The 27,030-nt window shown below is 48.5% G+C and overlaps 9 protein-coding genes across 9 annotated transcripts, besides 1 other annotated feature; 3 read left to right on the top strand and 6 right to left on the bottom strand.

The window, feature by feature from the left end:
- Positions 1–797: 797 nt before the first annotated feature.
- Positions 798–2,602, bottom strand: FPSE_08837 (uncharacterized protein; the record flags this gene model as incomplete). Its single annotated transcript, XM_009261955.1, has 4 exons — positions 798–1,291; positions 1,343–2,084; positions 2,138–2,436; positions 2,488–2,602. The coding sequence occupies 4 exons, from the start codon at positions 2,600–2,602 to the stop codon at positions 798–800; spliced, it is 1,650 nt and encodes a 549-aa protein (XP_009260230.1).
- Positions 2,603–3,616: 1,014 nt separating this feature from the next.
- On the bottom strand, positions 3,617–4,913 carry FPSE_08836 (uncharacterized protein; the record flags this gene model as incomplete). The annotated part of the gene is made up of 3 exons (XM_009261954.1): positions 3,617–4,138; positions 4,192–4,758; positions 4,815–4,913. 3 exons carry the CDS (start codon positions 4,911–4,913, stop codon positions 3,617–3,619), a joined length of 1,188 nt encoding a protein of 395 aa, XP_009260229.1.
- Positions 3,652–3,744: a repeat region.
- A 935-nt stretch (positions 4,914–5,848) lies between the features above and the next one.
- On the bottom strand, positions 5,849–7,999 carry FPSE_08835 (uncharacterized protein; the record flags this gene model as incomplete). Its single annotated transcript, XM_009261953.1, has 2 exons — positions 5,849–7,886; positions 7,944–7,999. The coding sequence occupies 2 exons, from the start codon at positions 7,997–7,999 to the stop codon at positions 5,849–5,851; spliced, it is 2,094 nt and encodes a 697-aa protein (XP_009260228.1).
- A 1,443-nt stretch (positions 8,000–9,442) lies between these two features.
- On the bottom strand, positions 9,443–10,353 carry FPSE_08834 (uncharacterized protein; the record flags this gene model as incomplete). Its single annotated transcript, XM_009261952.1, has 2 exons — positions 9,443–9,457; positions 9,511–10,353. The coding sequence occupies 2 exons, from the start codon at positions 10,351–10,353 to the stop codon at positions 9,443–9,445; spliced, it is 858 nt and encodes a 285-aa protein (XP_009260227.1).
- Positions 10,354–15,665: 5,312 nt separating this feature from the next.
- On the bottom strand, positions 15,666–16,419 carry FPSE_08833 (uncharacterized protein; the record flags this gene model as incomplete). The annotated part of the gene is made up of 4 exons (XM_009261951.1): positions 15,666–15,783; positions 15,843–15,918; positions 15,971–16,281; positions 16,379–16,419. 4 exons carry the CDS (start codon positions 16,417–16,419, stop codon positions 15,666–15,668), a joined length of 546 nt encoding a protein of 181 aa, XP_009260226.1.
- Positions 16,420–17,050: 631 nt separating this feature from the next.
- Positions 17,051–18,216, top strand: FPSE_08832 (uncharacterized protein; the record flags this gene model as incomplete). Its single annotated transcript, XM_009261950.1, has 2 exons — positions 17,051–17,224; positions 17,275–18,216. 2 exons carry the CDS (start codon positions 17,051–17,053, stop codon positions 18,214–18,216), a joined length of 1,116 nt encoding a protein of 371 aa, XP_009260225.1.
- Positions 18,217–18,274: 58 nt separating this feature from the next.
- FPSE_08831 (uncharacterized protein) lies at positions 18,275–18,669 on the bottom strand (the record flags this gene model as incomplete). The annotated part of the gene is made up of 2 exons (XM_009261949.1): positions 18,275–18,378; positions 18,453–18,669. The coding sequence occupies 2 exons, from the start codon at positions 18,667–18,669 to the stop codon at positions 18,275–18,277; spliced, it is 321 nt and encodes a 106-aa protein (XP_009260224.1).
- A 3,352-nt stretch (positions 18,670–22,021) lies between these two features.
- FPSE_08830 (uncharacterized protein) lies at positions 22,022–24,588 on the top strand (the record flags this gene model as incomplete). The annotated part of the gene is made up of 2 exons (XM_009261948.1): positions 22,022–22,178; positions 22,232–24,588. 2 exons carry the CDS (start codon positions 22,022–22,024, stop codon positions 24,586–24,588), a joined length of 2,514 nt encoding a protein of 837 aa, XP_009260223.1.
- A 1,101-nt stretch (positions 24,589–25,689) lies between these two features.
- On the top strand, positions 25,690–26,991 carry FPSE_08829 (uncharacterized protein; the record flags this gene model as incomplete). The annotated part of the gene is made up of 3 exons (XM_009261947.1): positions 25,690–25,788; positions 25,850–26,006; positions 26,057–26,991. The coding sequence occupies 3 exons, from the start codon at positions 25,690–25,692 to the stop codon at positions 26,989–26,991; spliced, it is 1,191 nt and encodes a 396-aa protein (XP_009260222.1).
- Between the last annotated feature and the right edge of the window lie 39 nt (positions 26,992–27,030).

Raw genomic sequence — 27,030 nt, 5'->3', positions numbered from 1 at the left:
CAGCCCGGTTTTATCAACTGAACCAGGCGGGATGGAACTGAGCTGAAGAATGGACGGGCGAGCGAACTTGGGAATTTCCTATTGCCAAAGTTGGTTAGGGGTTCTGAGAACAAAGGAGTCTAGATGGAATATTGCGAGGTTTCTTATATGAAGATAAGAACAGACAGTTGTGGCAGTACACGGCAACAAAGTTTATTGATTTGATTTAGTCTGTTATACACCTTATTCTGTAAGATACCTAGGTCCGATTCTTTCAACTAGATATCCTTTGTTCGTAAAAGACAGATTGGAAGGAAATCGGGTTGTTGATTAAACGCCTTTCAGCTTATCAAGAATTGACTACTAACAGAAGTATTGGCTTTGCAATTGCTATCGCTATAGGCTGTGTAAACTCAAATGAATGGCAATCGGCGTTACCGTCAATGTCAATATCAATTGACCAACAGAACTATACTCATATCAAACCTTCCAACGTGTACCTACTAGATAGTTATGGATCATCGTGTATCGCCTATCACAAACCACCGGAGCCAATTGACCAATAATCATGGAACAAATAAGTATATAAGCAACGTCAAATTCACAATCTGACAGATTTGTGTGATCACTCTTGGTATCCGCTACAGTCATGGAACAAATTATGGTCCTGGTCTTTAATGCTAAATCATTGTTTTATAAAATGATATCCATCATTGGCTAATATGGCATTATTATTCAAGCCATGGCTAATATTCAACAAACACTAAAAACTCCACAATGCGGTGCAGTACTCGTACAAGACCTTGAATCCCAACTCTTTACAGTTTCATGCCTACCGCCTTTGCTACTCTCAAACTCTGTCGCATGCTGAGATCAAGCATAATCTCTTCACTGCCACCAGGAATAGCGTACGCTCTCACATCACGGTAGAGTCGCTCGACCTTGGCGCCCTGTCCACCACGAGAGTAGCTCAGTCCTCCAAAGATCTGACTGGCCTCTCGGGCGCAGAATTCAAAGGTGAGTGTAGACTGTGCCTTGAGGCCGGCGATAGGACCGCCAAGTCTCAGCATGGCCTCAGTCTCTCCCATGCGCTCGCACTGGTAGATAAGATTCTCAAGCCAGTTGTATGAAGCTTCTATTTGGCGGGCCATGTGGGCGAGCTTCATACGGATGACAGGATGGTCGATGAGCTTCTTGCCAAAGGTACGTCGCTTGCTGCCGTACTTGACGGACTCCTCGTAGCAAACACGAGAGAATCGGAGGGACTGGATGATAATACCCATGCGCTCATGGTTGAAGTTGGTCATGATAACTGAGAGCATGTTAGCTTGATCTTGAGACATCCGTGTGTAACAAAACTTACCCTTGAAACCTTGGTTTTCTTTGCCGAGCAGGTTCTCAACAGGGACCTTGACATCCTCAAAGGTGATATATGTTGTGCCTGAAGATAGAACACCTTGACAAGGCATGCGTCGAGTCGAGACACCCTCGCTACGCTCAATGAGAAGCAATGAAACACCGTTCATTCCAGCCTCGCCAGTTCGTACAGCGACGGTAAAGTAGTCGGACCAGATACCGTTGGTGATCCACTTCTTCTCGCCGTTGACGATGTAGTGCTTGCCATCCTCACTCAACTTAGCCTCGCATGTCAAGTTGGCAACATCACTGCCAGCATCAGGCTCGGTGATAGCCAAGCAGATTCGCTTCTCGCCACTGAGGATACCAGGCATGATGCGGTCCTTGAGCGCCTTCTTACCAAACTTCATAAGAGGAGGGCAGCCGATACCGAAACCACCAATGATGTTCCAGACGAAACCACCAGAGCCAGTGCGGGACAGCTCATCGGTGATGATCATCTCGTGGAAAAGATCCCACTTCTCAGCAGGGACGGACTTGACACCACCCTCGGGAGCATATTGAGTTGGGTACTTGACACCGAGAAGACCGGCAAGGTAACCGCGGCGACCCATCTCCTTGTATATCTCTTCAGGGACCTCCTTGGCCTCGTCCCAGTCAGTGACATGGGGTTCGATGTCGTTCTCGATCCATTCACGGACCTCAGCGCGGAGAGCAGCATGAGATTCGTTGAAGTAAGGTGAGTGGTACTGCAATTGTAAGCACTAGACTGGGGAAGGCGAATCGTTCGTGTTAAACATACGCTTTGATACCAAGCAGGGTCAGCAAAGGGAATCTGGTCACCGAATGGCTCCAGAGCCTCGGCTTCTTCCTCTTTGGCGGCAACCTCCTTCTCGACAGTCTTGACGGTCTTGGGTGTAGGGGCTGCAGGCAGGGGGGCGGCTTTGGCCGCAGGTTTGGGTTCGGGAGCCTTGGGCTTGGAGTCAAGAGAGCCGACTAGGAGCTGGTTCTTGTATTTCTTGAGGATTCCTTCGTTGTGGTACTTCCAGAACTGCTTAGAAGCGTCTTTACCAGCAACGCGCTGGAGGATCTTCTTGCCGCCTAATAACGAGTCAGACGCGCATTATGAAGGATGCTTGCTGGTTAACTCACCAGGGTGGTCGTCCTGGAACTTTGTCAAGTCGTAAACATCGCCGTCGACAATGATGTACAAGTCTCCAGGCTTGTTATGCGACGCAACATCGCTTGTTGTAAAGGTCTTGGACATGATTGCGACTGTTTTGCTAATATGATAGTGAAGCGCGATGGAAAAGGAAACCCAACCACGAGAGAGAGGATATTACAGAGAATAGAAACAGGGTCAACACAGAAATATGGGAAGAAGGGAAAAGGAAGAAGAAAAGACGACAATCCCTTAACGATGATCTTTTTAATAAATTCTATTCTTCGGCAAAAAAGTAGCTGGGAAGCAGGATTACAATCACATGTTCAGTGAGTGATACAGTAAATACATGCACTAGAGGTAGACATGCTCCACCCCCATGTTTCTGCTCGACAGGCCTGGTCCTTCGTCTGGGGAATAGATACTCCCGTCGACGTCGAACAGAAGTTCAGGTCATGAGTCGTGCTTCTCACGGCATTTACTTACTCGATGCGGTCATGGCCAAGATCATGTGCCATGCGCCGTGTTGCCAATTCCGATGGTAAGAAAAGCATGTGAAGGAGCTGCGGTAACAAAGAATTGCTCTAGCGCATGCTCGCTGCGACCGTTGATGTCATATGGAGCATGCCGAGGTACTTAACCGCTGTCCAATCGGAGACGGAGTATTGCCAAATGTAGCCTCCGAGGTTATGCTCTTCACGACTCGCACGCTTTTCAAGGAGAATACCCCCGTGGGGGACGGGCAATTAATCTAGATTGAGAACGCGGAGAAATCCAAACTGTTTGCATGTGTCTTTCAAACACGTACGTTTCTGTTGGTTCGGCTCGTTCGCTTTGTTAGCTAATTCTCACATATAACCTCAGCAGCAACCAGCACATGCACAATCTTGGTGGTCCACCACGACTACAAAATAGTCGATCAAAATTGGATATAGTTTTTTCTAGACAGTAATATCATTCACATAATCTCATATTCATCGACATACACCAAGTGGTATGTACCACACCTAATAACTCCAATACGCCATTGCCGGTGCTGCTGTGGAGCTTGACCTTTTCTGTACTTCCTTCCAGTACATTACATCTCGTTACTTGTTCGAAACGCCGTCCAAACCCCGATTACTTTGTACCTCGGGGTTTCGACTTGGAAGCCGCCTTGTCTTTCTTCTCCTGCTTGGCCTTCTTTCTCTTCTCCTCGTTCTTCTCATCCAGCTTTCGCTTATGCGCTGCCTTCTCTTCTTCCGTCTTTGGAATCGGCTTGAAAAAGCCCTCGAGTCGGGCTTGCTGGGAGCTCTTTAAATTCTTCTCTAAGCGAGCACCTCCGCTGCGAACACGGTCCTCTGAGAACCCTTTTTCGGTTACCAGGAATTTGACCAGGCCTTCCATATCAGGCTTCTCCCACTTGAAGTCACAATCGGGATGATCGGCCTGGCGCACATCCGGCTCGAAAAATAGATCCCGTGCGTCTTTGTAGGGCCAATCCTCAGGGATGACATACTTCTTCTTGGAATCATTTTCCATTGCCTCAACAACTTTCTCCAAGGAGCCGTGGTCGCGGATCATCTTGAGGGCAGTGCTGGGTCCGACCTTGGGGATTGGGTCGAGGTAATCGCAGCCGAGCAAAATGCAAAGATCGACAAACTAGATTGGGTTGTTAGCTCGAGACATAACCTGCAGTAGCCAGTTGAACATACCTGTTTCCTTTCCATGTTCAAGCCTTCAAGAACCTTGTCCAGGCGGATCTCCTGAATGGGTTCCTTTCTTTGCTCACTGAATGTAAGATGTCGGAGGAGAATTGGAGTGTTGAAGCAGAGGGTATCCATATCCTCACTGGCAGCTGCATACACCTTGCCGGCCTGGGCCAGCACAGCACACTGAGCCTCAGCTTCGGTAGGTGCAATGATGTAGGGGATGCCCATGAGCTTCAGCAAGCGTTGGCAGTCGGCGTTGTGCTCACGAGTGACGCGGACAGTTCGTCGCGAGAATTTCTCAATATCCTCTGCTGTACCCGTCTCCTTGGCCTCTTCCAGGCCTTCGGTGGCCTCTTGTTTGCGCTGGAAACGTTTGGCCAACTCGCCAGACTTGAGCTTGGGCGGCGCACCGTCGAATACGTACAGGGGCTTTATACCGTTATCGACCATGCGGAGAGTACGGTAAAACATGCCCATGAGATGCGACGTCGTCTCGCCGCTCTCGTTTGTGAGCTGCTGACCTTCGGATCGTACGGCGATGAGGAAACTGTAGATACTCATCGATGCATCCTGGAACGCTGTAAGCTTGTGTTATTTGCACCGGCTATATTCCGTTTGGAACTTACAATGGCAACTTTGCGACCAAACTGGTTCTTGATCTCACTCTCCTTGATCGCATCTGGAGCTTCCTCCTTGATGATCTGGAAGAGTTGTTTGATACCCATCTTTGCGGTTGTTCTCCTTCAAGGTTCTTGGCGGTTGCTGAGGATGGAATTCTGGAAGAGATAGAAGAATTTTGGTGATAAGAGGGGGGAAAGAGTAGCTGATCAACAGGAAAAAAGAGATGGAAGGTGCACAAAAGAACAAAGATGGAAAGGACTTAACGCGTGTGGGACATCATGACGCGCCGGTCGCGACGGAAACCGCAGGGGTCTTAATTGACCCCACACCGTGACTGCCTGCTAAGCTCATGATTTTTGAGGCACAATGAAATAACGATTGTTCAATGGTCAACGAAGACAAGATAGTGCATATATGAATAATTTAAACACGGTATTATATTCAAGCTAAACACCCCATATATGCGCTGTCAAGTAGGAGGATCACATGTTGTACCAAAATGACAATTCATGAGCAAGAGGCTTCTATCATGTCACAGCGAACAACTACATAAGATCAAGATAAATGTATCGACGTTCAAGCTCCCAGCCCAGGTTACTGCGTCCCCCACTGACCTCCTGACCTCCGTTATCCTCGAGGCGGACCTCAAGAATTCCAGAGAACCATCAGTCCGTAGATAACAGGACACACCCAAAAGAGCCGGAAGGGTGCTCGGAGCACCGAAACCTCTTCCCAACCCACCTCTGAGGCGTCGAACAAGCACGCGGAGTGCTTTCTTTAATATACCGCTCGGAATACAGAGCAGTCAAGGATGAGTCTCGCCTTGCGCTCCACCTTGCCGTGCGGAACATGTCACATTGATGATTGTTGGACAGGAAAAGGAGTCAGAATCTCACGATCGCAATCGTGACCATGCAAATGGGTCGCATGTGTGTCGTAGGGGCATCGTGAGTTTCGTCCCCAGCACTCTTCATTATCTCGTTCTTGGCATCTAATCGCTTTAGTTAGTTCCTCAATTTTCATTTACATCCAGCAACCCCTATGTCCTTCTTCGGCTATTATCCATGTTCTCGAGTGTTTTGTCAATCTCCATGATATCCAGCATCTCAACTTCCAGATTTCGTTCGTCTTCATCGACTGTGACGTCCGCTGCCGCGTTAAGCGTATCCATAAAGTCGAAACCGACCGCTGGTCGTGATGGCAAATCAGCGTCTGATTCGCCTTCAATGCCATGCTTGCCTAAGGCAGATCGGAGCCGCAATGTACCCGGCTTCACGGTGCTTAGGTTGAATAAGTTCTTAGCAGGTCTTGTTTGCTTGCCATGCACAATAATAGCATCAGACTTGTCGCCTTTGGAAAACAGGTTTCGTCTTCGGGCGTTGACAACAGCACCAACAATCTTGCCTGGTCCATCTTCTCCCTCCCGGACAACGATAATCCTGGTCTCACCATACACAATGACATCTGCTGGTATACTGCTGTCTTGCGCAGTGATGCCGTGATCTGGGTCTATCAACAGCCCGACTCCACAGCATCTCTCCCCGAGTAGCCCGGTTGACAAATCCAGGAGCTTGATCATCTTCACCGGCTGGGCGCTACTGAAGATGTCACCACCAGTACCAGAAGCCTGTCGTAGTTGAGAATCCCAGAACCGCGTTATACCAGGGATGACACAGACGTGTTCCAGATCACCCACCCAAAAAACGACTGTCTCGTCTTGGATTGCACTTCCACTACTCGGCAGAGACAGCACCTTGATACCACCTCGGATAGTAGCCAGGCGGTCAAGTGTGATGGCAGAGCTCAGTGAAGCGGTAGCTTGTCGTCGAGTGTGAGGAGTCATGGGCGCAAATTCTCCGGTGGTCTGTTCCTTGTTCTGCGTCGTAAGACTTCGGAGCGAGCTTGTCCCCTCTACATATCCAGAAACACTAAAGGCTGTCAAAGCCGCTCCCTTGACGCCAGTCTGGAGTTTGCTGGAGAGGACAGCACCCGGTCCAGAAGGACTGACACCGTCAACGTCCCAAATACCCCACATACCATCGGCAAGGAGCACTAGTATCGCGCGCCCGTGCATTATCCAAACAGCATCAATAACCGGTTTTCTTGTCGATGAGGGGCGAGCAAAGGGCTGGTACATGGATAGCAGCCATGAGCCCTGGACAGGAAAAGGGCCGGTGGCATCCGTGTCGGCAAAGGAAGGCCGTGCAAAATCGTAAATACGAACACCCTGTAGGGCTGAAACAGCCAGCAGCTGCGTAGTGTGCGTGGGGTTGAAGGATATGCTTGTGAGGGGGTTGGGGAGATACTCGGTCTGGAATGGGTCGACGGTTTTGGAGGGCTTGTCGCTAGCATCTAAAGGGACATCCCAAAGCCGAAGCACTCCAGACGCCTCACGGGAGTGCGAGGCTACAACTGCCCTAGGCTTCGTACCAGGTCGCTCGGTGGCTGTTGGCATGATCAAGTTGATAGCAATCCCCTCGCTGTGCTTGTTCTGACCACCAAGTAGGATGAGCGACTCACCCCAAGCTCCGGATCCTGCCCTGCCTGCTAGAAGATCGTTTCTGAGCTCGGATCTCGCCTTACTCTCCGGTGAGGGAGGAGTGAGAGGAACCGTAATGACATAGACATCGTTGGTGACACACGAGACAGCAAAAACCATCTTGTCGGTGAGCACTTTGGCTCCTCCCCACGCAGCATCCTCTGCGGGTGTTGGGGTCATGGGCATAACCGCAACCTTCAGGATCGCCGTTCCGAGCGCAAGGTCGAGCGTCTGTACTATTTCGGGGTATGGGCTATCCTCAACCTCGTCCTCAAACTGTGAGTTGTCCTCATACTGAGATTCTGCCTTTGACTTTGCGGGTGGCCCGTCGTCATCTGAGTCGATAATCATGATCGAATCATCTGCAGCTCCGTTCTGCTTTTCGGGATGGGGTGCCTTCTTCACAGTCTTAAATCGCTTGCCTCCTCGCCATGCAATCGTCACGCCGTTCTCATGACCGTAGATGAGAATAGTAGCACCTTGAGGGGAGTATACTGGGTAGGTCTGAACATCGTTCACGCGGCGCGAAAGGTTGTACCTATTGTAGTGAGATACTGTTCAATCTAGCGGTTTGTGCGCAATGATGTGAACTTACGTGAACTGAGTGTTTTGCGCCGTGCGACGGATTCGAGGTGCTGAAATCGAGCCCATGTTGAGGTAAAAGTCGGGCAATTAAGCCCTGTAGACGGCGGCAATATCCTGATGGATGAAATTATAGCTCGATTTGTTTTGCAAGATGTAGGGCGATCGTAAGAGTTCACTGCTATTTGTTGAATTTCTTTGTTTGGCTTGTTCGTTATGATGCTAAGCTAGGAACTTTTCTAACGCGACAGGCATCGCGACAAGCTCCAGAGCTGTTTCCATCACGTGATAGCTATCACTGGCCTACCCTGAACCGTGAGGTGGTTTCGCCAGATACATTGGTAGCCTTGCGCAGTCCGTTTCCTACCTATTCTACGAGGCAAATTGCGTACTTGTTGGATCAGTGCGACACGTTGTTAGATCTGATTTTCGTAGTTCAATGATTCATTGCGGAATATGGCCTAGATCTAGAAAGGGCGGTTTTGGAAAATGCTGTATAGAACAAACAGCCAGAGAACCCATTGACGTGACAGAAATTGGATGTAACAACGTATGTATATACACAAACAAGACCTTGGCATCGTGAACGAGCAGCAACACAAAACTATTGTTCAATCCAATCAGCGTCATAAAATTGATACCGCATGGAACACTTGGGTGGTGCCGATACCTTTCCAGTATCTAATTTACATCGGTACTTTACCGTGCCACGCATGTGAGGAACATCTCAGTGAACATCATCTCAAAATGTAAGTCTTAAGCGGTGGTATAAGACTATGCGAAATCCTACATACGGGCGGGAACACAAACATAATGGTTGGTGGAAATAACAACCAGGTTGAAAAATAAATAAAGCGACGAGAGAACATCCCGCACTACCAGCCAGCCCACCGAATTCGTAACATCTCCCTGGGGTTGACGTCCCTTCCGCATCCGAGTGCATCTGCGACAACTCGCTCGTATCACACTATCCATCATGTCCCAAAAGGACTTGTCGCCCCCCCTCTTTTTAGATTTATCCCCGTCCCCTATAGGAGAGGGAGAATTTGTACACAGGAGACAAGACTCCCAGTCGTCAAGAAAAGAAAACAAACGTGCCAATTACACGCGGGTATGAGTGCCGCTAAAATGCCCTTATGCCAAGACGACGTCCATGATATGGACAGATGAAAGTATGACTTCTAATAGGGCACACGCGGCATTATTCCCATCTTCTCCAGTCGCTTCGATCAAGGCGTATTGTTAAAAAAAAGTAAGGAGGTAATGAGTGGATGGCGTAGAGGTAGCCGGCCATGGAGCATGATTGATCAAATCCAGTCGTAATTTCCGCAGACGCAAAATAGTAGAAAAATGTCTAGTCCTACGCCCGAAAATCAAACGCCGCCTAATCGCCGAGGGTTATCGATCGATTGGCAATCAGACATGAACTATCATCCCAATAAAACGCCGTGAATGCCAAGTGAGAAACAGATTGGAAGTATAGACCTTGAATAGTCGAGACTGAAGACTCGATTAAGCGTTGGTGACCTAAAGGTTTATTAGTATGGCGGTCAAGAGTTTACTGCTGTAGGCAAACTTACCCGTAGAATTCTTCGAGAGTAATCTTGGTTATCGGCGATGCTACCGTCGCTGAGTCGTCGATGGGCCATAACGGGATCGAGACGAGAGTCAGTCATGGAGATGCTGCCGCTGCTGCCTGGGGGCTTGGAGCCGTTGATGAAGGCATTCACAGCAGCGTTTCGTCGATGCTCCTCTTCAATCTCTGCGTTTCGTCGGCGGCGAACAAAGAATATGGCACCGCCACCGATTGCAGCGACTACCACAACTCCTACCACAACTCCGGCGGCAATAGCGGCTACGTTGGGACCATCTTTCTTAGGCTCGGAGGCTGCTTCTGAACTTGCAGCTGTGTCGTCGGTTTGGGTTGAGGCAGCGGAATCTCCTCCAGCGGTGGTGCTGGAAGCGGCCTCGGTTGACGAGGGCGCAGCGCTTGAGGTCGACTTCTCCTCCACGTAATTGTCGGGTCCAAGTTCCAACCCCGAATTGAATACGGAGTAGTATTTCTTGAGTGCACCACAGGCTTCGTAAGGATAACCAGGACATTCCCAGTCACATTTGTCATCGTCAACCTCGTCACCTTCTTGTGGGTAAAGCTGACCACAATAACATGAATCAGCCTGTAGAGCGAATACAGCGTACTTCGTCTTGCATTTATTCCAGCAAAAGCCAGATGTTGTCGAGGTTCCCGAATACACCTTCGTCATGTTGCCAAGGGATTTCCAGCAACCCTGGCCCTTCATCTCGTTCAATACAGGTTTGGCAACGGGCCATTGTTCTCCTCTTATTTTGCCACTGACTTGTCCGTTGACACTGGCAAAGCTAGCAGCCGCAATGGCCATTGAGAAAAGTGAGGAGGTCTTCATGATGAGTGATTTCTGACGCGGGAAGTTCAGAGACAGGTAGTCGGTCGCTTGACGGGAATTATGATATGTTGATCGTCGAATATGGGCTTCGAGTCAGATCAACTGTAAACGAAGGGAGCCGAATCCAAAAGTCGTCGGTCTGCCGGGCTCTTATCCGTACCGAAGAAATTCTCGGTTGGCGGGTGGTCAAGTCGTATTTGTCGTCGTTGTTGGTCGAAATGTAGCACTTGAGTTCCTCCTGAATGACCAATGAAGATGACAACAATACTCGATGGTTTGGTCTAGTAGTGCCGTCGAGTTATAATAAGACGGCGGTAATCTAAGGATCGACTGTATCGGTTATGAGACGGTCGAGCTGAGGCAGTTGAATGAAGATCAAGATGCCGTGGATAAAAAAGAGACGTGATGAGAATAGTAAGAGAGAGCGATGATCGTGATACTGAACACGATACGCTTCAGACAGAGGTGAAGAAAGAACAAACGCTTCGAAAGTGTGGGGAGGTGAAAGAGGGACTGGAACGAGCGAACGGCCGGAGGTAGTGGCTTGTTTTGTTGAAAGAGGATATGGGAGTGAGATGGGGGATGGAAGGAGAGAAAGGTAGCAGAAGCGAGGCGAAGCGAGTCAGAGAGAACAGGAAAAGGAAAGGGACCAGACGTGCAAGTGAAGGGGAGAGCCAAGCCAGACATGGGGCCTCAGAGTCGCAGCCAGTAAATGCAAAGAGACGGCGAGACAAAGGAACAGGGGGTGCAGGGGCACCTTCCATCCGGTGGAGCCACTGTCAGGGATCTAGCAAGGATTGGGTCTCCATCTTGGATCAACTTGAGAAGCTGGCGGATAAGCTAAGGAGGGCAGATTCTTCTTTTGCACAAAATCACGCATTGCATACGCTTTTTCGTCGACGGCCAGCCCGCTAAGGCCTTCTAATCCGACCGAACACGCACCAAATGGTGCACCTGAACACTGCTTCTGCCGACCACCAAGTCAGAATGCAACCTTCTAATTGGCGCCACCCGTTAGTGCAACGACTAAACGGTACATCTCTTGCCCATCTTGTGTACGCTAACCAAGTTGCACAAACCTTGAATAACAGTATGCACAACTCTAATGGGAGCAAACTGCCTAACTTAACCGCTCGTACCTGATGCCACCGTGCCTTCCCTGCCTGCTCATGATTAATGCCTGGGCACAAACACGAAACCACGCCGTCAATCACGGAAACATCTTTGCTCAGCTCCCCAACCACTGGCAGGCACAAGCACGAGTACAAGCACAAACACATACAAAACTGCTGCGAGACAGAGAGAAACACCAACTTGAAATTGTGGCTGACTGTGGCAGGCGGTATCGCACGTTATCCATCACAAGGCTAATAAAAGGTTCAAGGAAAATAAGCCGCAGCCATCTCGCGAGAGTCTCGTTAAACATGGGCGATTTTGGCATGTTCAACTATACAGTACCATTCAAACACGCCTCGGCCCTCGAAGAGATGTCCTCATTTCCGAGCCTTTGTGCCTCAATCTTCCGACCGCTTCCAACCATCCCCTGGATTTCATCAAAGCAGACCCCCTGAACCGCAACCACCCCCCTTATGACCATTTTAGATAGACTGCCACGCCATCCGCTGGGGTACTACTGGAGCCGCTGCGACCGCTGAACCCGCCTGTAAGCAAGCCACCTCATCCAATACCTTCATTAGAAATTTGGAATGTGCTGCCCACCAGTCACCAGTGGAACATGCGATCGACGTTAGGCGTTGGATCTTCAAAAACACTCTCGATACGCAGGTCCCAGTCCGTCTGGGAGCCATTGACTCAATGTTCGACCTAATTCGATAGTAGCGAAATCGTGTTTGACTTGTCTGCGATGGATTGTTCAGGTTCGTGCCAGCGTTACCTGCATGTGGTCCATGACAATTTTGTGAAAGATATTCAGGAACAACAAAGTCGACTACGTACAGTTTGCCCTCAATCAACCAAAGAAGGACATTGTACCGCAGATCTAGACTAAACTTGGCTTGGTTTCAGAACACCCCCAATTTATCCGGTTTAATCACAAATGTCGATACAGACCGGAATCGGTTTCGGTTACAATGAGTACAAATTACTCTATGATTTTGTCAAGATCATGAACGTTGAAACTTGGACGACAATCTTGAGTGCATCTACAGTGGAATATCAGACGCTCAGGCTGATGATTTCGCACCTTGCAGCTATCGTTATCCTACACTCACAGAAGCTTGGTTGAATCTGACCTTCCAAGACAGGTGGAGACTCCGAGTTCATTTGCTCGTCAATGCACTGCCCATGGTCGCGCGCCGCAGTTCAATGTCACAGTTCCCGAGGTCTTCATAAGTTATGCAATATGCAACCCCATGTATTTGTGCAGATGGAGCTACGAAGAGGTGCACGTCAGCTACCTGTGCATACGGTGATGACCCGTCCGTCTCGATCCACGTGTCTCGTGAACCTTGCTTTTATGGAAAACGCAATGTCAATAGTCTGTCTATTCGAGATACGACCTTTGATGTGTAAGACGTGCAATCTTCTTAATAGCATTCGACTATACAGTATAGCAAGATTGAATACAGTACTGGGAATTTGCGAGTTCTAGCAGGGAATTTCCCTTCCATATTATAATCCTTTCTCTCTGAGCGATTATCGACGGTGCATTAATTATCATTGAGATTACGCTAACGATCCAACCAGTAACCAATGTCTCGGTATCTAACCCTGCAACGAGAGATCGATGGGACTGTTGGTTGTCTCGATGCCAAACCGTCCCCAATATTCAACAGCCAACAACTATTGCTGGCACCTCGGGAAATATCAACTCTCGTCCAGATTCGTACCTATTGTGGTAACCAGGTGTAAAGGAATCCCAAAAACGCCATTTCTTGGCATGTGCATTTCTGCATCAACGGATTTGTTGACAAAGTCCAAGTGTGCAAGTGTGAATTGCAAATCGCTGGTTATCAGGGCATCCCATTATCTGTACAGTTACAGAAACTGGCGAGACCGCACAAACTTGAGATGCAGCCGAGATCCAGAATAAGAAAACAATACGATCTTGTCAGACAAAGCCCTTTCAGATGAATCGACTTCAGGTCTGCTGATCATACACACACCGAGGGGCCGTCATGTAAGTACATACTGTAAAACTTAAACAAGCCAGACCCATAGTAAGTTTTATGCACCTACATAAGGCCAACAGACACTGAAAGACGAGAATTCCTTGTTTATGCATCCTTCACATAAGGTTATCACCAAACCCAAGTCTGCTCCCGTGTTTGTGGTTGGTCAAGACGGTTGGGTTCCTACATTATGTAGTTGTGGGACTTACCCCTTTTGTCGACATCTGCAAAACAATTCCTTTATTTGTCTGTTCAAATGTCACTTGTGGGTCGCGTCAACCTCCTTCATAAAAGGACCGCGAGGCAATTCGCGACTCAATTTGTTCTCAGAGTTCCGAGGTTGATAGGTGCTTACACACCAATGCACGAGATCGATGATTGCTCTCGTTCGTAAGATCATTTACAATGCGTTAGCCCGGTTGACTGCATGGCGTATACACAGCAAAAGCTTCGGATAAGTTTTAGGGCACTTCTGGCGCGACAGACTTCGTCTCTGTTGGCAAGGAAAGCCTGTTTGACTATCTCCGAATAGGGTCTGTCCCTAATATCATGCCCTACCTACTATGCCTATCCCCTGTCGTAGCCGCCAAGAGATGAATCAAACCGTTACAGTCAAAACCCACGATAGCGATGTGATGCCAAGTCAAAACCCCGTGGAGATTGGCTTTGATCAAGGGACCTGTGGATATTATCCATCACCACTCCAGCCACTGCAGATTGTCGTAGTCTACATGTTATGGTTGTATGATTATCAACAATGCAGCTTGGACACACGGATTTCATGCCTTTGCGGATCTTGAGCCCCGTCGGAACAACCGGCTTTATAGCGGACGGAGCTACGAATTCTTCGAGCATTGCCTCGCATTGATTAATATATTGCCTAAGGTGCCAGCAATCCGTCGCGGAAGTTTCAGTACCACAAAGGCCCTATTGGCTTTTGCCATAGCCATTTTCTTCTCTGCCAATGCTCGCCAATATATGCCCAATCAAGTTTATCACAACCCGCATGGCTGGATAGCGGGTTTTCGTTGTCAACGTTGAGATTTCGGAGTTGGCGGACTCAGCCTGGCTTTCGTTCCGAACTGTCTGCCAAGACCGTTACTGTGCCTCATTAGACACTTTCTCGTCGTATCCTTCCATACCAATTAGCTTTGTAGAAGAAGGGTTTCAAAATCATGAAATCTGTCAGAAATAGCAGTGCAACAATTGCCTTTCTCTGGAGCCGTGATGGCATTCTCAATTATATATATTGACAGCACAATTGTCCTATCCAGCCCTTTGTACATACGATCCCTTACTCAATACTGGGGATAACAGCTTGAGTTATTCTACATACAGAGTAGTATATAACTCAACCCACTTCGTCCAAATCATGGGCACCCTTATTGTACGGTACGGTGGGTATAACCTCGCTCCCCTGTCCTGCACAGGCTTCCGCGTTTGGTGGCCGCCCTCTGGCATGCGGGCCGTGCATCACTGGCTATATTCAACCTTGCCAGCTTGCCTTAACGGATACTGAACCCTTCTAACCGTCTCTTTTCCTCACTGGAGACACTGCGAAATTGATTCATCAGCTGTCCGTGCTATTTTTGGAAGATTCAATCTTAAAGGATCAACACGCATTAGCGGCTGCTTTCACCTCCCTGGATCGATTTTGAAGATTGTGAATTGCAATGACAAAATATCGAGCTGATCTCTCTGTACAGCTGGCGTCCTTGATCTTGTCGTTGTCTTGCATCGCTAGTGCGATTACAATCAAGGCCTGGAGTTTCTCAGGCCCTGGTTTTCTTTCAACTTTTTGTCGGATCACCTATCCACTGAGGGTATGATCATCTCTGTGGACTTTGCCACCAATAACACCCTCCCTGCGGACTGACTGGTGGCGCTGGAGAAAACAGGACTGGCTGTCATGCCAGTTCAGGAACCAGAGACATTGTCTTCCTTTCTGTGTCTCATTGCCCTGCTAGATAGCCCTGGGCTCACCCACCACGCGATACGTCGGGATTCGTGTACCCAAATCACATGAATATTACTTACTATTGCGGATTCCAATTTTATATAGTCAGTCCTCCCTGATGATCACCCGTTCGCCGCCATCCCTCACGGATCTTGCCTTTGATAGCTGTGTCAACTTAAAAGCCATATCGCAACACCGGTTATGACCTTTGCAGTGACCCAGCATCAAGGAGCTGCCTGAGGAGCAGGCACCGGCGCATATTTGTGTACTATACTCTCAGGGATATTCTGTTTTCTGGCAGTATTGGTTCTTCGACTTGGCCACCCACAACATCCAAAGATCCTATATCAGAGTCAGAATTGGCTTCACAAGAAATGTGTGTCAAAGGTTTCATCACTTACGCAAAAAACAACAAGAGCAATCCTCCAGAAACTCCTGAGCCAACTCCTGCGCCAATTCTCTGTTGCGAGCTCAAATCTATTCATACGTTAGTGTAACTATATAGAGAAGTCATCAAGTGATGACCCACCATGTTCGGTCCCTAGGTTTGGTCCACCATCGTCTGTTGGTTGTGGATGGCCATCTGTTGGTGGCGGATGGCCAGAGGCTGTACTGTAAAATGTCGGTTCTGCTGCAGTTTTTGTTGGCTCTGGCAAAGGAGCACTGGTTGCATCTGGTGGAGTAGTCGTCGCTGGCGGTTCGATCGCTGAAGTAGTCTCATCACCAGCAGTTTTTTCTGCGATTACTGTTATGGTAGTCCTCGAAGGAGCGCAGAAGTATCCCTCTGCCCCAAGCCCTGGCCATGTATAAGTTGCACATGCCGGGAGGGAGTCATCGGTGCTATGTTTGGTCTTAGCATCGTTCTTGACCTGAGCTTAGATGTCGCGTACCACTCTACAGTGTAGTCGTTGGGTGCTGTGCCTGATTCGATACATACGGTCGGAATGGCACAATTTGCACCATCGCAACACCCGACATATCTATTGCTGTGGCCCAGTATGGATAAGAAACCGCATGACCCGGATGAACAGTCAAGAACAAGATCAATATCTGGTCTCGCATGTTATCTATCAGTGGCGACTGGAACTGGTATACTGGCTAATGGGGCACCTTACCGCCATTGATGTATCCGCACACAGAATCAGATCCCACGCTGTTGTCAAGCGATTTGACCAGCCCGATGAGGCTGAAGCCGAGAATAAAGTGGGATATGAGTACTGCCATTGAAATATCGTATGTTCTCTAGATAGAACTAGACGTTTCCGATGCGAGATTCTAGCCTGATCAGTGAGATGGGAAAGGAGGAGCTGTACATATCAAAAGGAATTGAACGAGCTACAACAAGGCTCGGAACTTGACTATGCAAGCAGGACGCGCCACTTTTGGGCCAGTGTCTTTTAGCTCTTACAATTGGATCCTGCAGTCTCAAACAATCAGCCTTCAGCCGCAGCTGCGCAGCCATCTCAGCTGAGGGATGTTAAGCGTCGACTTTACCAATGCGGTAAGACAAAATCAGGCTGTATCACATTTCAAGCTTTATATCTTCAAGGATGATCCTCTATGCAGAGTACTCCCCTTGGGACTGCCTTCAGAACAACCAACAGTCAGCATGTCGAGTCTCAAAGTCGATTGCTCGCAGTGGATGGAACTGAATGACTTCAGTAGTTACATCCGCCTTCTCGGCTCCAAGACCCAATTCAAGAAGGATAGTTTGGAAGTCTGTCAAAGCGAGATATGCACTGCGGTGTACGGCACAGGTAATCCTGACATATCTGGCATTGGAGTCCGTCTGGGTACCGCTTCTCAATGGGTTTCGCTGATCTCTTATTCTAGGTTGCCATCGGCTATGTTCTTGAAATTACGTTCAGCGTCTCTTTGTCTCTTGCAATCATTGCACTCAAGCAAAGCCAAAAGACCAGCCAGTGGCACCGTATCGTAAAAACCGGTCTGGTGGCTTTCGTTGACTCAGCCGCATATTTTGCACTCTCGCTGCAGCTTGCAACAATCGCGGTGCTTATCCGCAAAGATTACGGCATTAGTACCGCAGATCTGGGCGCTATCGAAGCTCGCATCTCTCAATCTGTGGCTGTGGTGAGCATGATGCCACTTCTATACCCTATCGCTCTCTTGGAGCCATTGACAAAAAGGTGCCCAAGGGACAACGTGAAGCACAATTCCAGGTTACTTTTGCTTAGTACAACAGTGGCCTTGTCGTTCTACCCATTCCTATCGAGATGTATATACGCTTTCAGTGTCAGTCCGATCGGCAATGGCGAAGGGTCAGAAGTATCGTCAATCGACTGGAGCACTATCGAAGATATGTGTTTCCCCAAAAAGTACAGACACCTGGGAAAGACTATGACTTATCGTTCCTTAAACGGGTTGGAACTTACTGCCTCACTAATTGTATACTTGTTCTCGTTCTGGCTCCTTGCTGGTCTCCCCAAAATGCACTCCCGCCTGATAGAGAAGACAATAGCTGATCAAGGATTAGAAGCTGAGCCTTCTTGGCGGGAACGGGTCAATAGGTGGTTTAGTGACAGGCCATTCGTTGCCGTGGTACCTCTCTTTGTGGTTGTTGGCTTGTCTGTACCGTTACTGTGGGTGATCTTCACTCTGAGGAAAGTTCAAGAGGATATGTCTGAGAATATGGGACAGGAATACGCCGGAAATGAATGGGGGTTTGGTCAAATTGTTTCTATTGTTTTGTTCATCCCTGTTGCAGTTGAGATGGCATACCAATGGAGGTTCGGGCTAGATATGAGCAGTAACTGAAGAATGCGAGACTGGAAAACAATAGCTTAATATTTTTAAAGACTGAACTTATGTACTTCTATAGCTTATCCACGTTGACATTGAGCAAATGCAATGCCAGTAAGGCAATGGTTAGGAGCATTGGTGCCCTTCTTGTTGGAGTCGACGAGCATGCAGGATCCGCTGTTTGATATGTTAGTTAAAGGTGATATGATTTAATCATCCACGGGGCACTCGCCGGTCCTTTCCCAAGGTACAGTGACAATCTGTGTCAGTCTTGCCAGAAGCGATAGGCCCCTTCAATCCGTCTCCATTGATAGCGACTGGCGTGTTGGTGTAGGGGTAGCAAGCAGTCTTGCACCTGCCCTTGAGGTTGAAGCCATCACAGACTTTGAGATCGCAACAAGCGGCTGAAGCAATATCGGCCCCAAGGGCGATAGAGAGGATGGTCGTGGCGAGGGTAGTGAACTTCATGGTGTCTGTTTGATGTGAGGAATGAGGAATGAGATGCTAGATGGTCGAGTAGATTCCTGTGAAAGAAGGTCCTCTATTTATACCTCATTTTCAACCTCATATCATGAGGAGCTATTGCTGACCGACTTTCCACAAGTTACATACAGGCCTTGCTTCTTCTTCTTCTTCGTCGTCGTGCCTCCCCATCGACAGGTCTGGACCAACAGACGGGCGGTAACAGGGTGGACATGATTATCAGGTGATCTTCACCGCTCGCCTATCATACCTGAGGGTTCGTGATGCATGTTTCCATCCAAATTAAGCTCTCTTCTTGGTGTTGCGAGCTACTCAATCTCAATACAAGAAACCAGCAAATGCTTTAAGAGTTGCGAAGCTATGGCCTCATATTACAATACTCAATTTACGACTAGATAAAGCTCATGACTGAAGCCTATGAACACATGCCATCACTATACCGCACTTTGCGTATTCACTTGCAGCCCATGAAAAGTCCGTTGGTCGTACATATTAGTCTTCAAGAAGATCCATAGCAAGGATATGTATGGATCTCGGCAACGGCGGGGGTCTGGCTCTTCCATTTTGTTACTCAGGCAAAGACCTCATTGGTGATGCCCATAACATCTACAGGGGTCAACCAACATATTTTCTCAGCTTCCGAGGTTAGCTCATGCGTTGGCAGCTGTTGGTTAACTTGAAACTTCAGGGACGAGATTTCAGTTACTAAAGTTCCCGAATACCTACCTACCTGCCCACCCAACTAGCATGAGTAGATTCGGAACATGGCATTTCGATCTAAGTACTGTCAGATAGTGCAACGGGGGAGTTTATATATGCAAATGTTTGTATACAATAGCTGTGTTGCTTCTGTCATTTGAAGCGCCCTGTACGGGTACTGGCGTAACTCCTCTTAGCTAGCCACCTTGAACACGCAAGGCCTTTATATAAACTCCGCTTTGAGCAACACGACTATGGTCTGAGAAGATGAGCTGATGTTTGTTTGCCTGACGTATGATGAGGGCTTGATGTCACTCATCACCGTCGAAGATTGGGTTCCTTGCACAGACTTTCTACGGAGTGCAAGGGTAGACCAACACGAGAAACAAAAGTGTAAGTCGAACAGAGTTTTGTTTCAACGACCAGCTGAAATTCCTGTCCTTCTACACGGATTATTCGTCGAGAGACATCTCGAATGGCCTTTATTACGGTGTGATATACGCCGTGTAACAGTGTTACCAGCTTCTCAATGCACATAACAACAGAACCAATTAATTTATCTACAATACTAACACTTTCGCGCTTTGTATTCGTGCTCGCCTGTTTATGAGATTTCCCATAAAGTCGGGATGTGAGCTTTGAGGCTACTAAAATACTTTATTTGATGGTTTATACAACGTTTAAAAAAAAAAGAGGTTGCCTTGTACCAAGAGTCTAATTGGACGCTTATTGCCTCTGTATCCAACAGACACAGGAATCATGTATCGTTTCGATGCGATCTTGATGTTCAGAAATCCGTCTAACAAGGTAAACCAGCACGTATATCACCATTGGTAATGACTAGGAGTAGTAAGGGCAACGAATTTGTTATTGCTATATGACATAGTATTCATTTTTTAATTCTCTCCAGCATCTTGAACTCTAGAATATCGATGACTGAGCAACAGTAATTGTTCCCATGTAGACTCACCGACATAAACAAAGACAAATAGCACAATCCACAGTAAGAAACTAAAATGGATCTTGTATCTTGGATCATTTGCAGTGAAGGGACATCCGCCGCTTTGCAACTCTATAAGAAATATCCATCGACACAGATACCCTAGAGGCGATATATCTTCTGCTATAACTATTGACTCACAAGAAGAACATTAGGTTGCCAGTAACCTCGTGAATGTTTTCTTCTTATTCTTCTTTTTTCCCCCGGCAATAGTAGGTCAATCAACATAGTTAAGTTTTGTGTATTGATTGTGTGACAAGTTGCACCTCGCTAAACTCTGTCAAGAACTTTATGAATCCAGGACTATATGAGAAGCAAGAACTAGACGTAGACTCCCTTGGAAAACTATTATAGAAAACAAACAAGAAAACATCAAAGATGCACACGCGCAAGACAAGTATATTGCCTTCAACAGGCCGAAGGCATTGTTGTCGGGCAATTACTGATCATCGAACCCCTACGAGATACGACAAACTCGAGCCCTCACATATATGCCCTGGGGGAAGATGGAGCCGAGAAATGCATCCAATGCATATATCCGGACGAAGAGTTCGACGAGTTGCACCTGGACATCGTCGCTGAAATCTTTGTTCTTTGGGATCCTGAAAAGCCTCGAAACCTGGAGACGATGTTGAGTTCGACAGCGCACGCTCTCACTTGCATACGTCATAATTGTCATCGCCAACAGACTACGACGACTGGCGATGGCCCTTCGGTTAACTGAGCTCGATTCGCGACATTCCTTCGGGTCTTGTTTTCACGATATATATTGTTCAGCCTTTACATGGCTCTTAAGGCAGCGCGTAACCAGACATTTGGGTTGGACGGCAACCAACCAATGGAATGTGTTTCTCTCTAGACGATAGACAGGGGGCATTAATGACTTGCATAATGTCCATGGGTTAGAAATTGGTAGGCTGGGGTCATGACTAGCATTAGACTTGACCAAAGCTGCAGGAAATCTTGACAGTCTCGAGGAATAAAAAGCAAAATGTTTATTTGACAATGATCAAGAATACCCTCAAAAGAAAAAAATGTTATGGTGATAAGCTTAAGTCAACGTCATATTGTCGCTTCAAATTTACAGCCTTGGAAAAGGATGTCAAGTCAGATGCAAACCTAGACCTAGACAATGCTTGGCGCTGGCGTAGACACCAACCTCCTAAATTACCCCCTTTTGAGGTCACTCAATGAGAGGGGAAAAACGAAACCTGATAATTAACGGACGGTTCAATCTAATTTAGATTTTTATTAGCTCCCCTAATATCCGTACAATCCAACGTTTTCCCTCTTCATGACTCCACTTGTGACATATTGCCAGATATTCATAAAGACGATCTCGAATACGACGCGATTCTTTCTCTCAAAGCGCGTAAAGTCTTTATCCTTCTATTCTCCCTTTCTTCATCGTCGTCGTTACAGTACTTCATTTTTAATCTTGATGGTCATGAGACTTTCTCTTCGCTTGATCTGATGACAGACGGTTACAAGCACCACCCCTCTTCAAGTCGACGCATGCATCACGCCAGCCACTTTCTGGTTCAGTTTCTAGTTCACCGACTGTTGTAAGTCGATTCAAATTGAAGACCTCAACTTGACATATCAACTTTATATTTTACAACGAGAACAATATAAAAAATGGGTTTCTCGAGTGCGAGTAACGACTCGCCGCGATCCTCAATGTCGCGCCTCTCGGATGAGTCGCCTTTGTCGCCAGATAGTTTCTTGGGTCATTATCCTTGGCCAAGTACCAGCACTGTCGCTCACAAGCACTATGAATCGCGTCACATTTTGAGTAAATATGCCAACCTTTGGGATTATCTGTTTCACAAACACTGACCCGTTTAGGCGATGCGGATAAGAAGAAGCAAATTGAAGCTTTCTATCGGGATCTCATCTGGTCAGATCCTTCAATAGCAAAGGATGCTCTCAGAACGCAGCAGGGACCTCGAGCCCCTAAGACCTGTGAATGGATCATGGGGGTGCAGGAAGTCAAGAACTGGCTGAAACCAGAGACGGAGAACCAGCATGTCTTGTGGCTTTCCGGCAACCACGGAAGAGGAAAATCGACCATGGCTGTCTATCTCGCTGAGAAGCTCACCAACGACTTCGCCACTGATCCCGCCAACACATGCGCCTACTTCTTCTGTGGCTCCAAAGATGTACTAAGGAACAGCGCCCAGGGAGTTCTTCGAGGACTACTCTCACAGATCTTTCAAAACCACCCACATCTTCTCAGCGACAGGATCCGCAGAAGACACGCTTACCGCGGTGCTCGTGTTTTTGAAAAGGCTCAAGCGCTCTGGAACCTGCTGGTAGAAGTCGCTTTCAGATCTGACCGTCATATCTTTTGCGTAATTGATGGACTGGACGAGTGCGACGCTGACTCCCGGACTATTCTTTTGGAGCTCATTGAGGAGACTTTCCATGGAGAAAAGCCAGTAAAGAACCTCAGTCTCGTCATTACGAGTAGACCAAGTTCAAAGATCTACGAGTATTTGGGCGAGTTTACCCACAGAGACCTCGATTCATTTTCACAGTCAAAAAACGACGTTGAGGTCTTCATTAACCAGCGTGTTCGACATATTGCAAGCAAGCGGGGTTGGTCAGGCACAAGCACTACTCAAGTGAAGCGTGTCTTCCAAGCGAAATCCGAGTACAACTACCACTGGGTTCGTTATGCCAGCGAAAGCATCTGCAAGCTTCGTTCCGCAGAGGATGCCATCAAGTTTCTCAAAGGGCTGCCCAACGGCTCTGAATATCCCACCAACAGCATATCACTGAACCAGAAACGAGAAAACGTCGAGCATCTGGGGTTTGGCAACACCGACGAGGATCGAGAAAAGCACCATGCCCGCCTCAAGTCGCCACTCGTCAGTGCGATACTAACCGGGAGAGTCGAGATGCTGGCATTTCTTCTCAAGAAGGGCGAGTCGATAACACCATACACGATCCGCGCTGCAGCGAAATGGGGATGCGTCGGAATGCTCGAGACAATCATGACGTTGCGACAGGATGAGATCTCGCGTGATCAAGACCTTTCTTGCGCCGCGGCTGAGTGTGCGACCGTTGAGATGATGAATCTCATTTTCAGACACCGAGAGTTCCGATGGAGTGACGCTGCCATGACCGGAGCCACAAGAAATGAGAGGTACGGACTGGACATACTCAGGCTGTTGCTCAAGCTGCACGGCAATGACATTGAACTCGATGAATGGATGATGGGCAACATTGCCAGCGCCTGTCACCCAAAGACCATGGACTACCTCCTCACCGAGCACGGACGTCGCATTCAAATCACCACAGCCGTAGCTGAGCGAGCTATCGAGAACCGCCATGGACCAGCTATGCTTAGAGTCCTTCTCAAGCACCGGGCACATGAGGGTTTCGTCGACGAAGAACTCATGATCCTTGCATTGGCCAATACCCGCAGCCGACCAGACTTCATGGCCATATTCCTCGAAATGCCACGATCTCAGGTTCTGTTTACGAAAGAAGTCGTGCTAGCAGCGATCGCGTCGCCAGAGAAAGACTCAGATGACTGGGCTCCCGAAGTTCTCGAAATGCTTCTCAAGAACCGTGCTGACGACGTCGATATTGATGAAGAGATCGCTATCGAGGTGCTGTGGGAGCTTGGATATCCTGGTCTACAGGTCATCTTTGAACACAAAAGTGATAGCGTTCGAGTGACACAAAGCCTTCTCGATGCTGCAGCAGGCGTGTGTTCAGCTAAGGAATTTCCTCGCCTGGTGGAGAGAGCCGAGGACGACTTTAAGATTACCCAAGATATGCTCATCAACACGACTCTGAACGTGCGACACGGCGATAGACTGTTGCCCGTGATGCAGAGATATCTAAAGGGGACCCTGAGCATCGGCCAAGACGCTGTCGAAGCGTTTCTCAAGGCTGGACAAAATGGGTTCAAGAGCTTGCTCGTTCTTTTACTCAGAGACCGTGGCTGCAGAGCCAACCTTACCAGAGGTGCTCTGCGCTCATGGATCCGCGACGAACAAGTTTACCGTGGTAGTCTAGCATTTCTCTTCGTTGCACTTCATTCCGGATGGTGCAAGCTGTCCGATGAAGTGACTGGCTCCAGATGTGAGAGACTGGAAACTCTTATCAAGCATTATGCCGAATTAGATGATGTGAGGCAGACTTTTGCCGAGGCGATGGAGCGTTCCAAGAAGGAGATGCGCGGGCGTTGAGTGTTTTGATACAGTATTGTTAACGACGTTATGAGAATATGGTTTATGATGGATAGAGTGTGCAACCAGGTGGTTATCGCCGTTATAGGATAGGTTATCGTGCATGGGTCACCGGTTGAGGATACCATGGATATATGCGTAATAGGCCAAAGTCGTTTTTAGATATAGTTTGTTGTAATACTCTATTATATTCACCGTTCAACTTATCGTTCCTATCTACCGGTAAACAATCGGTATAGGAGATTGTGGATGTTTTCGAGGCATGTTGATCGCGCGTCCCCATAAAACATCCAGGAACAAGGCACGATTCCTTAAAGGATCCGCGTCAAGCTAGAGCACTGATTAACCCCAGATCCAATGCTGGGTTAGTCCAGGTAGTTCGTGGTAGTCCGAGCCACCAACAGCACTAAGTTCAACAGCTCAGTACGCGTGAGACTTACACAGGGGTTATCGTACGAAGCGAAGAGTCGGTCACAATCAATCAGTCATTGTCAATAACGATCACCGCCTATCCGTACCTCCCGTCTGACGAAGCTGTCATGACAACGCATAGTGTTGACGAAACGAGCCCCGGTAAGAGAGGCACTGTAACAAGCTGATTGCTTGTTCCTGTTCCTGATACGCACGTAGATAAGATGAGACAGCGCTTGTGCAATGCAGATAAAGACGCATGCCTAAGGCGGGAAGGCGTCTTGTAGGTAGCTACTTACCTGTTGCTGGTTGCCAGGCAAGGAAAGTGGAGACGGGGAAGGCGCAATGGTGCGTCATAGCCAGACAAGTCACAAGGCCATTCGCAGGGGGAAGGCTTCAATGGCCTGGAGGCGTGAGGCGTTGTTGACGAATCCAGGCAGGTGCGGCCGAAACAGGCCGCAAGCACGCGCAATAAGCTTCCCCCAGCTCGGACTGACCTGAGCTCCGTTACTGTTACTCTCTCCTCCGCTTTCTCACTTCTTAACCAACCATTCATCTTCTCTTATCTCCCTCCAACTCCATCTTGCATCTTGCATCTTCATTCTTCATCAACACCACAGCTCGCAATACTCTTTGTCGAGCATCTTTATTCACATCCAACTCGGTCGCATTCTCGATCCGATTGCCATCATGAAGAGCGCTCTTCTTACCGCTGCCGCGCTCCTGGGCTCTGCCCAGGCCGGCGTTCACAAGATGAAGCTCAACAAGGTTCCTCTTGCCGACCAGCTGGTACGACTGACTGAATCCCATCAATGCGCGCTCCGTTGAAGCTCTCTAACACAATTCGTAGGCTATGAACTCTGTTGAGGACCACCTCCAGAGCCTCGGTCAGAAGTACATGGGTGCTGCTCGCCCCAAGAACGCTGCCGACTACGCCTTTGCTACCAACGTTCCCAGCGTTGAGGGTGGCCACCCCGTTCCCGTTTCCAACTTCATGAACGCTCAGTGTAAGCATCATCGAATTCGATTGATGCTATCCCAAGCTGACCTCTTCCAGACTTCTCCGAGATCACCATCGGTACTCCTCCCCAGAGCTTCAAGGTTGTCCTCGACACTGGTAGCTCCAACCTCTGGGTTCCTTCCCAAGAGTGTGGCAGCATCGCCTGCTACCTCCACTCAAAGTACGACTCATCTGCTTCATCAACTTACAAGAAGAACGGCAGCGAGTTCGAGATCCATTACGGCTCTGGCAGCTTGTCCGGTTTCGTTTCCAACGATGTCGTTTCCATTGGTGACCTCAAGATCAAGGACCAGGACTTTGCTGAGGCTACCAAGGAGCCCGGCCTGGCCTTCGCTTTCGGTCGCTTCGACGGTATCCTCGGTCTCGGTTACGACCGCATTGCCGTGAACGGCATGGTCCCTCCCTTCTACCAAATGGTTAACCAGAAGCTCCTGGACGAGCCCGTCTTCGCCTTCTACCTTGACGGTCAGGAGGGCCAGAGCGAGGCCACTTTCGGCGGTGTTGACAAGTCCAAGTACACTGGCGACCTCGAGTACATTCCTCTCCGTCGCAAGGCTTACTGGGAGGTTGACCTCGATGCCATTGCTTTCGGTGACGAGGTTGCTGAGCAGGAGAACACTGGTGCCATCCTCGACACTGGTACTTCTCTGAACGTCCTCCCCAGCGCCCTCGCTGAGCTCCTGAACAAGGAGATTGGTGCCAAGAAGGGCTACAACGGCCAGTACACCATCGAGTGCGACAAGGTTTCTTCTCTGCCCGACATCACCTTCACCCTTGCTGGTTCCAACTACAGCCTTCCCTCCACCGACTACATCCTTGAGGTCCAGGGCAGCTGTATCTCTACCTTCCAGGGTATGGACTTCCCCGAGCCCGTGGGTCCTCTTGTTATCCTCGGTGATGCTTTCCTCCGACGATACTACTCTGTCTACGACCTCGGCAAGAACGCTGTCGGTCTGGCTCGCGCCAAGTAAGAAATGAACATTTATGTATGAATTATTTGATAGCGCATG

This window comes from Fusarium pseudograminearum, chromosome 3 (genome assembly GCF_000303195.2).
Source record: "Fusarium pseudograminearum CS3096 chromosome 3, whole genome shotgun sequence".
NCBI lineage: Eukaryota > Fungi > Ascomycota > Sordariomycetes > Hypocreales > Nectriaceae > Fusarium > Fusarium pseudograminearum.
This window is presented reverse-complemented; position numbering and strand designations above follow the sequence as displayed.